At 38.6% G+C, this 13792-nt stretch overlaps 1 protein-coding gene across 5 annotated transcripts in view; it reads right to left on the bottom strand.

The window, feature by feature from the left end:
- The window catches only part of NRXN3 (neurexin 3), a gene marked incomplete at both ends in the record, with an annotated part of 923636 nt that overhangs the window by 529095 nt on the left and 380749 nt on the right, over positions 1–13792 (bottom strand). For all 5 annotated transcript variants that reach the window (XM_082282834.1, XM_082282836.1, XM_082282835.1 and 2 more), the window contains 3 exons: positions 7732–7905; positions 8431–8621; positions 10000–10381. In XM_082282834.1, the coding sequence (XP_082138960.1) occupies positions 7732–7905; positions 8431–8621; positions 10000–10381 (747 nt within the window). The remainder of the gene's footprint in view (positions 1–7731; positions 7906–8430; positions 8622–9999; positions 10382–13792) is intronic.

Below are 13792 nucleotides of genomic sequence, written 5' to 3'. Positions count from 1 at the left end.
CTCCTGATCTCATTTCTTAACATCAGTACTAAAGAAACTAAATCAGCTTTCTGCTTTGTAAAGCTCTGAGGGCCTTCTATGTTTTGATGCACAGCAGCTATTTGCCTGATCATTAGGCTTTCCAGGAAATCAACTAGTGCTTTTATGGCTATTCAGAGATTGATACAGTCAAACCCCCCAGGTCAATAGAAGCAGCTCCATTGTTTGCCATGTTTTTCTTCAATCCATCTATCCCCCTCCAGAGATACTGGAGATTGTCATTCTGTTCCTGTCTTAGAGGTGTGACTGCATCCAGTGAAAAGCACCAAATGTTACATAAAAGCATCTTTCATTAAAACCAGTAATGGTGAAGAACAATCTTCTCTACCTTGCAGGTCAGCTTTGGTCAACTCAACTTTGTTAGCTAAACAAAAACAAAAAAACAAACCAAAATGAAACAGAAACCAAAACAACAAAAAAAAAAACCCACCCAAAATGAAACAAAAACCAAAACAACAAAAAAACCCCCTACCAAACAAACAAAAAGTAAAACCAAAAAACAACAGGTTAGTATAAAGGCAGATGAACCAGGGTAACATCACTTTGAATAAATAAAAGCTGGTATAATTATCACAGCCAACATGCATAATCAAAACATGCAGAAATGACAATTTAAGCAACAAGGGCGCAGAGGGACAATGACTACATTAACGCAACCAACAGATAACAAAACCAAATAAAAAGAGAAGAAATGCATTTCATTCATGCATACACAAAATCACAAAATTCACAGATAATACAAAGAGAAGAAAAAACATCACATTCTTAAACCCATCTCTCAGCATTTACCAATAATTTTAGAGAGATTTTGTCTTATTTGAGAAATACATAGAATCCATTTAAGTAAAAAAAATCTATTTGACTTTCAGTACCTCAGTCAAGCATATATTTAGTTTGTTTGGCTTTTTGTCCAAAGTGGATTTATTGCCAGAAAACCACAGAGGACTGATAATTCTATAAGAAAAAAATTTCTGTTTATCCAAAGAACTGAACTTACACTGGATATAAGTGACAGTAGCACCTTGCCCCCTCACAAGCTGTCACCTGCTCATGGATTTCAACACATCCTTAAAAAAACCTCACATCAACAGGCAAGCAGACAGCTCAGGCTTTAGACCCATGTAGTCTTAATCAGTCATCAGAGCAATCGAAAAAATGTAGAGTACCAGCTCATTCTTTCACCTAGGTCAGAATGGTCTTGTTATCTGTGGTCAAATCATAGTCCACATGGCAAAAACAAACAAAAAAAAAAAATCACAGATCTACTAAATCTGACTGTCTAAAGATCCAAATATACTTTCTGAAAATTGAAGAGCATTAAAAGCAAAACAATACCACTGATGCTCTTCCACGTAGGCACAGGATTTATTTTTTTAGATTTTGTTTGGGCCTCTTTTTTTTGTTTGCTTGTTTGTTTTGTTTCTTTTTAATGGAGTCCAGTTTACAAAGAAGCCACATGGATTTTTTGTGTGTTATACCTTGATTCTAAGTTTTCTCTTTCAGAATGGAAAATGTAGAGGACAAAGATGAGAGCACAGGCAGCACCTCCTGAATCCCCTGTCACTGAAGGTTAAATATTTCTATTACACAGCACAACAGGAACAAGAAAACACCAAATCATCAACCTCATGGCTCAAAAGATGGTTGTTTAAGAAGGGCATACTTACCTTCTTAACCTTCTGTTCTTAGAAGTTCTAATACCACAGCTAATACTGAAGAAAGATTGGTAGTTCTCCTTTCCCCATTGTCTTCTTTTACATTTACAACCCAATAAATTATAACTGACATGTACAGATGCCATTTCCTGTGTTTCCTAAGAATTTTAACATTTTGAATCTTTGCTACTGTTTCACAGCCTATGAATTACTCAAGATGGCAATTATCCTCCCGTTCAAGATAGTCAGATTTTTCTTCCTACTTTTGAAACTGCTTTACTACGCAGAGCTATAAAATCCCTTTTTCCTTAAACAAAATTCAAAAGAAAGGGGAAGGAATAGAAAGAGGAGAAGGATGCATTTCTCCATGCATCATTTTCAACACTTATTCTAATCACGTAATTTCTCTATAACAAACAAGTACTTTTCCTACTTCCCTGCACCTCATTTTCTTTGTAGCTGAGAGAAAAGCTCATATTTCCAGTAGCACTATGAGAATAGAATACAAAAGCAAGGAAAAGGAGAGATGTCAAACCATCATGGAGCAAATTAATGCTCCACTCTTCAATGGACAACCTTTGATTCCAGAGAGAAAGTGAAGTATGACCAGATTTGAAGTTTCTTTACTGAGCAGATGAAGGGTGAAATCCTTTTTGACATTATCCTGCTGTGAGACTTTAAGCATAAGATTAGATTTGCTGTTTTCCACATACTGCTTAGTATGCAAAATCTGTTTCTTATTATCCAGCCTGTATGTGTCATTCATGCTTTTCATGCACCAGCAAATTCCAAAGGTTAACGATACTATTTCATGGAAAGTAGCAAAAGATTATGATTTTACTGTGGGATCTGGAAAGAAGATTAAATTATGACAAAAAAAAGTCCCAAAACATCTGGAATAGTGTCAGCCAGTTTAATAATCAGTCTCCTTTGTGAGAAGCTGTTAGTGGAACAGGTGAGGTAGAAGGAACATCTCTAAAACACATGTTAAACTACCTTGCAGAAGAAATAAAATGTTCTTTAGCCACTGCTGTTAGCTTTGTTTGGCTGGGGGAAGGATGGGGTGAAAATATTTAGAATGTGCAGATGAATTTCAGATAGCTCTAAAGCCCACGGTAAGCAACATAGGGATGTCCAAATAAAAGAAAGGAAAACACAGAAGAGCATATGGCAAATTAATAAAGAGGTGAAAAAATGCCTCAAAGGCAGAAATTACTCATTAATACTGAGGGCATCCTCTTTAAACTACACAAAAGGTAGGACATCTGCTTAAATTTTTCGAGGACTGTTGAGAAAAAAGCAGTAAATCACTCAGTCTAGATTTTTGTGGATGGAATAAACTGATCCATTCATCTATTAGTAAGACCAGGAATGAGGAGTTAAGCAAGAATAATTCATTTTAAAAGTCTGGAAGTAAGAAAAAGCTGAGCTGAAGTTTAAATTGTTTACTTTAAAGAAGGGAAAGAAGGTCACCTGGTACAATTTCTTCTATCTACCAACTCTTCACATACACCATAGTGCAGACATCTTTTCTCTCAAACTGTGTATGTTTGATGTAGGAATAGCCTGTATTACTCAAACTCACGAGCAAAAATTTTCCAACCACCTGTCATAGGCTGTTGAGATGGAGACTGGAGAAAACTACGTCCTGATAGAAGACTTCTTTTCTTCAGTTTCTAATGCTTTGTCTAGGAGCCTCCACCCACTATTTCAAAGTGGTTTGCAAGACATAGATGAATTTCATACTTTTATCACAAATACATGAATATCTGGCAGATGAATTTTGCGGGTGGGAAAAGCAAGGCCCAAAGCAGGTGGCCGACTTGCCTTCAAGCTTCTGCTAGAAGAGGCCCTCCCATCTGAAGTCCTTTCTGAGAATTCATTTTGTCTCTTCACTGTGTTTAATACCCTGATGCAACACTGACACAAGGACCATTTAAGTCTTAACCACTTCCCTCCCTTTGGCAGCTTTTCTCTCAGGCCCTCTCACCAATGCCTTTCTTGGGGTGGTGGTAAAAGGAAGGGCCCTCTTGTTATGTCATAGATAGCGATGAAAGCTGCAGTGAGCACAAGAGCTCAAGTAACTGTAAAAATGAACAAGTATATTGGTATCATGCCATTCTCCCCAAGATTTATTCTCCTCAGAGTTGTATACAGCACACCTGAACATACCAGGCAGCAAGGTGGTTTCTAGCTTTGCCAAATCCCTTCCAGGGAAACAGAAGCTGCCACTACAGATCTGATCAGACCTTCAAGATCTGTGAAGAGCTGCCTGTTGTTCCTGAAAAATCACGAATGTAGCAATTGCAAAAGAGCAATGAAAGTAAACCAAACCACCACATGCAACAAAAAAAAAAAAAAAAAAGGAAAAAAAAAAAAAGGAAAAAAAAAAGAAAAAAACGTGTGTGATATGAAGCTTTAACTCCATAAACTCATTTGACATTTCAGACGTTTTTGTGTTTTCTTCTTTCAGATAATCCCCCTCAAAATCCTCAGCCAAAAGCAATGGCACTGCAGGACACACTGAAACACAAAACATGTCAGTGTGGTAGCTATCATCTTGTCAAACACACTGGTGATTGAATGGTAGACTTCAAAAGCCAAAGCAGTAAGTTTGTACAGCACACATGGAAGCTGCATGATACAAAAGTGACCTGATATGTCACCTAACAAAGAGGATGAGCAGGTTATTTAGTTTTGCTAGCCTAAACAAACCCCTATAATTTAAGGAAGTAATGATAGAACGGATAGGACATCAGAGATAAAGTAATTCTTGCCTTAAGTCTTTTTTTTAGCACTACTATACACTGTTAAAGACCAGCCAATTTCAGTCTCAAGGATGCCTGCATTTTAAGAGTGACTCGTATATATGACTAAGAATGTCTCAGAATTCTTCAGATTCCAAAGAAAAAGATGTCCTATAAATAAAACTTTTTGAAAGTGCTCCCTGCTCAAGTAGAAGCCTTACTCATCACGGAACACAGATAATTCTATACTGTGGTAGGTGTGTGCTTTGGTACACAGGGAGGCTGAATCATGGTTACGCACATGAGAGGAACAATGTGGTCAGGACAATTCAGTGGCTTCCTCAAACTGAATAAAATGAGGTGGCAGCAGAACCAAGACAATAAGGAATGCTATTTTCCTGTTAAAACTTGTGAATCTTAATTGGTGGTATGAAACAGGGTACTGAAATACATGAACAGAAATAACAAACATGAACAGGATGCAATAATATCACCCCTTTGTAGTGGTACTGGTGCCTCTTAGCCAGGACAGTGCTGTCTGTTGACCTACACCTCATATTCTACTGTTCTCAAGGCTTTCTTCCTCTACACGTTCTTTGATTCTGTCCTGAGATCAAACTGGCAGTTTCTGAGAAAACAACTGCCACATTGTAATCTCAGCCTCTGAAAACAAAGCCACAATGAAAGACAAGCATTAGCAGAAAACTCTCACATGATCTTTGAAAGACAAGATTCATGTGTGGGAATGGATTAACATTTCTTTAGGCATGCATGTTCTCATCATGGATGTGGTCCCTCTGCCCCTCATGATGAAATATGGAGATGTTGAGCAAATCAACACACAGAAAACTGTTCAGACAAAAAGCCTACAATTGTTTATTAAATACATATTTAAACATCATGAGGCAGCAAGGACTATTTGGGACTTCTGCCCTTAAAAGCATTAAGACTGCACCCAAGATCACTTCAGATGAAAACAAGCTAAGGAGACGTAAATAAGGACTGAACATGCTTAGAGTTTTTCTTTCCTTAGAGGATGTGAGATAGGTGTGACTTTCACTGGCAACTGTAAGAATAGGCACCAGCAGGCAGCAAGGAAGATCTGAGATGAAGCCTTGAAGATTGCTGTGATTCAAAAAATAAGAAAAAAAATTCAACAACAAATGTAACAGCTTTATGGTGACCAAATTCTTAGGATTTTTACTAATATTAAATATGTTGGCAAAAAGAACATATTCCTCTTCAGCAGTTTCCTTGGTACTGAACAGGAACCATTTGGGAAGGTAGTACAGACACAGCTTTCCAAGATCAAGTTCTTCCAAAGAGAGAATGAGGACCATCACTGACCTTATCACCCATTTTTTTAGGTCTCTTTCCAATTTTGAGTCCTATTTGAAGGACTTTAGAAGAGAAGAGGAATTTGCGTTCTGGAAAGTGAACCAATCTCCACATTCAGGCAGCAGCTGTGCTGGTACCACATTAGCACACAGACAAGCCAAGTGCCATATTATGTGTTTTGGGAGTGGTACTGATGTTACACAACCTCAGCAATACAACACTAAATCAAAGACCTACACCAGGTACAGGAGAAGGAAACACCACAGCTCTAACAATGGGACAGAGTCTTCTGGGAAAGCATCATGACTCCATTCCTGAGTCATACACAGAACAACAGAATAGTGCAATTGGGAAGTCCTCTGAAGGAGGAGGACTACTAGAGATCACATGCCAACTAAACAGCCGATGGGTTGCAAGAATTTTAAACAGAAGAGTTATCAAAAAATCACTAATATTAAAGAAGAGCTTTCAGTGCATCAAAGATAAATAGAATAGACTTTTTCATAAACCTCAAATGCATTTTTTTCCTTTAACCTTATAAACAACGATACAGAAAAGGTGTACTTCTTTTGGCATGCCCACAAATGGGCAAAGACACAAGTTCTGCTACACTGCTCATTTCCACAAGGAACAAAGTGATTAATAGACAGTATTAAGAAAAAGAGAGAAAGACAGAAAAAAGCAGCCTACAATTATGTGATACCCACCAATGCTGTGAGATGGGAGTTGACATGGAATGAGCTCCTGTGAGAGGACACAAAATTCTCACAAACCAGAGTATTATTGTGGGAGCATGAAAGGAGGCGTGGGGCATAAGAGCTCCCAGCCACCCAGAACACTGAGACACAAGAAAGGGATCAGATCTAATTGTATGGTCAATTTGGTTAAAGCTGGTCAAAGTTATCTCTAAGATGATACTTTCAATCCTAAAAAGGAACAGTCTTGACAAAAGGCAAGGCTTCATCATGATGTAACCTGTAATCTTGACACAGTAGGGAAAGATGATCAAGGAGTCATTTCACTTTGTGAAATTTTTGAAGGATCAGTTTGGGAAATACTTCTTGTCTTAGCAAACATACATATAAACTTTACAGAAAAAGCTAGTGACTGGTGGCAAACACAGCAGATTGGTACTGAATGATTCTAGACATAATGGTGATTGGTCATTTAACCCAGACAGCAAAACCTTGGAGTTTTGGATGGCAAGTATCCCAAGTGAGTTGGGAATTGAAGCCATATGCATTTCACTGAGTCAGTGATGCTGATGTCAATATTCTTTTAACTAATGGGAGCTTACAGGAACAGCAAATTATTTAAAGAGGCTTCAAGAAATCACTACTATTTGCATGCTTCAAAAAGTAACTCATCCCACATGATTCTACACTGGCTGGAAAAGGGAAACTACTAAAGAGAAATGTTTTCCAGGCAGAAGAGGCAATGCCTCCAGTGCTTTCACTGGAGGCCCACCTCACCAAAAATTAACTCCTCTTTTCATCCAATATTTACCCTTCAGCTCCTTCTACCTTCTATTTCCCCTGTACCTATTTGTTCTTCAAAATGCTTACTTCTGTGGATGCCAAGGGGTGTTCTGAAGCACAAATGAACTGAATGCTCAGAACATTTTCCAAAGTATTTTAAGACTAATGTAAAGCTAATAAACCACTCTGAGAAAACTACTAGTAAGTGGCAGTCCATCCCCTAGTACTATCCTTTCCCACTACTGAAGGTACCACCTCATAGGGGATGGAGCATATAAGAAAAGAGCTGCTAAGCCACTCACAGAAACCAGCAATCCTTAAGCTGCATTTGGTAGACATAAGTGTAGTGAAGGATATTGCAATGGAAGCAAAGGAGTGAAATGAACGGCAAGGTAAACAAGTAGATGCACAGAGTGCAACAATGAAGTATGAAGTGAGTGCTGGAGAGGGGAAGCTCTCTGAAATCAATTATACCTTCACATCCACGTTCGATCTGCCCACTGCGGTGCAGAGCATCGTTGATAAGGTCAGGCAGACGCCCATTCAAGTCCACAGATGCCAGACAGCCCTGAAATCCATCACGTGAGGCCACCAGCTTAGGGAGGTTGCTATACATGCCTTGAGCTAGGCCAGCAATGTAGAGATCACCTAGAGGAGAGAGGGGTAAACATAAAGGAAGAAGAAAGTTACACACCTTCTAGAGTCACTTTTCTTGCCACCAAACATGAATAAAGCAAAGCGAACACATGTTCAGAGAAAGTTAAAAACAGAGCAACATCTTGTGCAAGAAGTAATTTCTGCTTCCTTTACTACGAACAACCAAAGCAAACCCCAAAACAAAACAACCAACCAAAATAAAAACAAAACACACAAAAACCCCCAAAACACCAACAACAAAAAAACCCTCACAAAACCCCCTGAATAACCCCAGTTGTAATTGCTACCTAACTAGGAAAATATGCAAAATGACAATTTCTGAAAAAAGCAAAGTATGACAAACTATTCTGCTACAAGAAGTTGTCAAACAAAAAAGAGATAAATGAATTCAAAAGCCAAAATGTGCAAAGTCCAGATTTACTGTTCTGTAACACGTGGTTACTGTAAGCTTTCTCTTGTTCACTAGTTGAGCCCTGCAAGAATGAAGGGGGAATCCATCAGCCTTTTAGAGTTTACCTTTAAGATCCAGATTTTTGGCACCGTTGATAACCTGAGTGACCACCTTAGTGTCCACCTTTAGGCTGTGTGTGTTACTGTTATCTCTGGTAATGACAACATTGTGCCATTGGTTGTCATTAAGAGGACGATCACTGTTGCCTTTGATAACATTAGGTCCATTCCCGAGGTCGAACACATAGTGTATATACCTGTAAACATAGCAAGAACTAGTTAAAATTCTGGAAGAACTCCAGCATTACTGGCCCTTATTTTAGCCGGAGCTGATAAATTAACTTTAAAAAGTCAAGAAGGGAAATATCTCTGGGTTAGAAAGTTCTAATAAGCCAAAATATTAGCCACTGCTTTGAAAGAATATAGTTGTTTCCTTTCCACCAAAGTGTAAGGATTAGGGTTTTGAGGTGACAACATTTCAAGTAATCAGATTCTAACCATAGAACATTCCGCTTTTCCACAAAATTCTCTCAGATCCACAAAAACACTGTCTGTGCATATAATGAATTTTTTAAATTGGTAATATTGATAAATGTACTGGAGAGCAACACTAGACATGCTTATTTGGGGCATATATTCCCCAGGTTCATTCTGAGTTTTGAATAACCCCCATAAGAAGTTAATTGGGAAGCTCACTTGAAATATTATATTAAAATTCACATGAGATCCTAGACTTATTCAAACAGCTGAAAAACAATTAGCAATGCTTTTGGCAAAAAATAAAGACCCTAACGAACACGGAAGTCATGGGAGTGTTACACTGAATTATTTATATATTTCAAACACAGAAATCCACCTGAGGGTAGAAGAGAAGTATTCTACTTAGAAAAGAAAAAAAAAAAAAAAAAGGACAACAAAATTCAATTCTCAATAGAGAACCAGGAGCTCATGACTGTTGTTTTTTTTATTACTCAATGTCCCACTTACAGAAGTATGTGCAAAGCTAAAAATGAAAACAGATTGAACTGAAATAAACAGGACTAGTAAACTGTGGAAAACATGTCTACCATGACTAAATCATAAGGGATCAGAATTTTTCAGTTAACAAAGGATTTTTTTTTAATAAGTCATTGGTCTTTTGAAAAGAATATAGCATCTCGAAAGCAAGCTGAGTTCACTTTTTGTCAAGCATTACCAGCAGAAGTACAAATTCAGCAGCCCATATGCTTTTTCTTTTTCCTTCACTGGAGATATCAGAAAAACAAGTATTACAATGGAAAAAAAAAAAAAGGGAGGGGAGGGAAGTCGGGAAGAAGAGAGATACAGAGCCCTCAGCACATTTCCTCCTCCTCTGTGCTAATCTGTGAGGTTGACAGAACAAAACATTAGTTTAACTATGTCCAAACGACTTAAAATACTAACTGTAAAAATGTCCTTCCCCCAGCCTCAAGAGGAAGTCAGTGATAAAATCAGGAATCTTAAGCTTCAGTGTTTATGTTTAAATGCTTTTCCTTACAGCTCAGCCAATAGAGAAAACATGAGTATCAGGTGAATTTCCCTTCATGCAAGCATTTTAAGCTCACCCATAAGTTTATTTATAAATAAGCTGGTAGAAAATAACAGAAAGCCACTTACCCCTTGACTAGTTCAACTGCGATAAAGTCATTGCCATCACCACTGTTAAAGAGGATGAAACCATCAGCTGAGGTGGTCTTGAACTGAAAGAAGAGGTGCATGGATGTGTAAGCCTGCAAGGTGGCCAAGCTCAAGTAGCTGCTCTTAGTCTTGAATGTCACAGGGTCAGCTATAATGTTGCGGAGACCGAAGCGTGCCTTCAGCTCACAATAGTCAATGTCACCGTTCTTGCACAGGTCAATGTAGAGCATCCCGTTGAACATGAGGCTCTGGAGATGGCCGATGAAGCTGGAGGGGATGACAGAGATGTACCGTTTCTCTGTCATGATCCCTGTCTCGATGTTGTGGAACTCCAAGCGGGTGTGATCACCAACCATTGTGCCTGAAGGACATGAACAAGGAGGAATATTGGGGATCAGCAACAGGTTATATGGAGCCCTTCATGCTCCAGTTTCCAGACTAACAGCCAAACTAAGTCCTATCTGATCAGTGCCCAGTAGCTTCCACAAGAAAGAATGTATGGAATCTTGGTGAAGAGGCTTGCTAGAGATGCATGAGTCTAGCAGTTGCCAAAACCTGGAAGAAAAGACAGGCCCCTAAGGGGCCATGGGCAGCAAGCTCTATACTTTTCCCTGTGCTTCACAGACCAAGTGTCTCCCTTAAAGCCTACAGTGATCTACTTGATCCAGCAGACCATCTGCCAAACAACATGAACACTTCAGAAACAACTTTTCCCAGTGCACTTCCTGAAAACACTTGATAAACATTGATTAATATAAATAGAGCAGTGAGAGAAGTGAGAACAGTCATAAAATTGCTGATATGTATTCCATTGTTCCCTCCTGGTGCCTGATGTTATTCCTCTTCTTTTAAGAGCACGGCAGGAGGGAAACACACAAAAATGCAACAGATAAAAAGCCCTCCATATATTTAAATCATCAACCTACCCCTTGGGCTGTTTACCACATCATGACAGATTTCAACCTCTCAAAATATCCAAGCTATTCAGTATACCAAATACTACTTTCAGACTACTTCTACATTTAAATGTTTCATTAAGTGTGCTAGGCACCAGTGCAGACACATACAGATAGATGAAATAAAACAGTATGCTATAAAGACAAGTTGGGCAATGTCAGAATGAAAACCCTTTCAGCCAATCTTATTTTAGCCCTCCATAGTTCTTCATTAAAGTAGTTTTAACTATTTGGTCACACATGCCAAGTATCTTTTCTAAACAGGCCTTGGTCCATTTAGTAAACAACAGGAATAAATTAAATACTAAGAATTTAATTGTTTTCCTATCATTCACTGTACAACCACTATTCAAATTCTGCTACATAAAGGCCATTATTTTTTCTCTCATGACATTTTCTGCAGTTCTGCATTGGGTTTACACAGTGTGGTGTTGGCTGTGGGGTGGCTGCAGCCTTAGTGAAGAGAGGCCAGGGCTATCCCATGCCTGACATAGCCTATTCCAAATGGCTCCAACCCACCCACCACAGGGCACAGCTGAGCCCCTTGGCCACAATGGTGGTGCCTGAGGGAAAATGTGTGAGAAAGGACATAATGCTACCAACAAGTAAGAAACAAAGGGGGGAAAAAACCAACTCAAACCCAAGAACCAAAAAGAGGGAGGGGGCATTCCAGGTGCCAGAGCGGAAATTCTCCAGCACCCACAGAGAAGACCATAGTGGTGCAGACAACTACACTGCAGCTCATGGAAGACTCCTGTGCTAGAGCAGGTAGATATTTCCTGAGAGAACTGCAGCCCCTGGAAAGCCTACACTGGAGCAGGTTTTCCCAAAAGCCTATGGCAACCAGCCATGCTGGAGCACTTCATGAAGGACTGCATTGCATGGGTAGGACCCACACTGGAGCAGACAGAAGGGTGAGGAGGAAGGAGTGTCAGAGAGGAGCTGTCACAGGCTGACTGCAGCCACCATTCTCCAGCCCCCTCCTCTGCCTAGTGGGGGCAGGGGGGAGAGGCAGGAAGGAGCAAACCCAATAAAGAGGGTGGCAGACACTGTTTTACTTTTTGTCTTTGTTTCTCACTATTCAACTCTGTTTTTATTTGGCAGCAAATTAATTTTCTCCAAGTGTGTTTTGTCCATGACCATAATCACTGCACAGGTGAAGTCCTCTCTCTTAGAAGGTTTTTAGGTTTTTCATGTTGGTCCCTCTCCTAACATTTTAACATGCTGGTTAAATTCACCAGGTTTAAAAACCAGAAGGAACAAAGATATTTAAATTCACACTAGTTTTGTGAAACTTGACAACTGTATAAAGACCTGAGTAAATATTTCTAGTGTGCTATAGATAGACAAAATTTAGCAACAGTATCTTACTTTAATGCATCAACAGGTCAGCAAGCATACATACACAACTCTCGACCTGTCACTGCAAGAGGTATTTGTCAGTCTGTGTGATTATACCTGAGAATCATACCAGTCACCACAGCTGAATCCAGGACAAACTCCTCCAATTCCCTGAGGTTAGATCAACTGGGACTTTTGAGCTTTCTAATGTTCTGTGCTATCTCCTGAAACCTCCTACCATTTCTCACCTTAAGAGTTTCCAGGCATTAAAAGACAAAAAAAAAAAAAATAAAAAAAAAATAAAATAAAAAAAAAATCAACCAAAAGACAGTAGTCCTTTCATGACTTTTCCTATTAATTGTGACTTTTTTTTTTTTCTGTTGGGGATAGAATGAAAGCTGAACACATTTATAAAGACACTTGGATGATACATCCTGGTTTGTAGTGTATAGAGTCAGATTAAATGAACTGATGGTCATTTTCTTGCTTAGAGCCTCTGGAAACACTGAAATATTCCTAAATCACCTCTCATGATCATGTACAAACTGCAATTTTTCAATTTATATTTTGTCTAAATGTGACCAAGTTTTACTCAAAGACAGCAAACGAACACAGTTGTTATTAGAAAAAATGTTTTCAGCTGCTTCAAATATGAAGAAAAAATATTACACAAACCAATTCAACTTTTTCCCTTATTCCAAATTTTACTAGTGGATCTAAATATAAATGCAATTATACAAAGACCATGGAAAACTTCAATCCAAGCAGACACAGCTGATCAAACTTAGAAGAAGCTGAAGGCAATCACAAATTTCTGACTATTTAGAAATTCAAGTGTCAGGACCAATGCAAATGTTTTTAAATCCTAAAATGGTTCTTCACCAGAAATAATATTATTTTAGTTTGAAAAATGGCAGTTTCCAGGAACTGAAATAGCACACGGGGAAATTTGTTTAGAAAAACTTTCTCACTTCCACCACTGTGATTCTTAGAGGCTTAAAGGTTCAGTGTTATCAAATGAAAACTTAGGATTTTTCCAAACCAGAAGTGCATTTTCTTAAAATTAGAAAGTACCTTTAAATAACAAAAAATTAGAAAAATAAAATTAAGAGATGTCAATGCTCAAAGGCAAGAAAACTCCTTCTTTGCTCTTCTACACCTTAAAAAATACAAGGCAATTATGGCCTGAGCAAGAGAGAAAAGCCAAGACTGGGAAATCTGGAGTACACTGGGACAGGGAGCCCAAATATAGGGGGCATTAAAAATAGAGTGAGGGAGTTTGGAGGAGGTGAGCCCAGAATCTTAGAAAAGGTGAAAAATGAGAAAACTGGGGCTGGTTTAATAAAAAAGAAATAGTGTTAGAAGCAGTAGTGTAGAAAGTTAGGAGTAGTTCAGTGAAAAGCTAAAAAGGACATGGCAATATAAGATCAGAAACAGAACAGAGATGCAATTTCCTAGGAAATCGTGGAGTGCAA

The sequence above is a fragment of the Coloeus monedula genome (genome assembly GCF_965178545.1).
Source record: "Coloeus monedula genome assembly, chromosome: 6".
NCBI classification, from domain to species: Eukaryota; Metazoa; Chordata; class Aves; order Passeriformes; family Corvidae; genus Coloeus; species Coloeus monedula.
The sequence above is the reverse complement of the archived record's forward strand: the minus strand, read 5'-3'. Positions and strand labels throughout refer to the sequence as shown.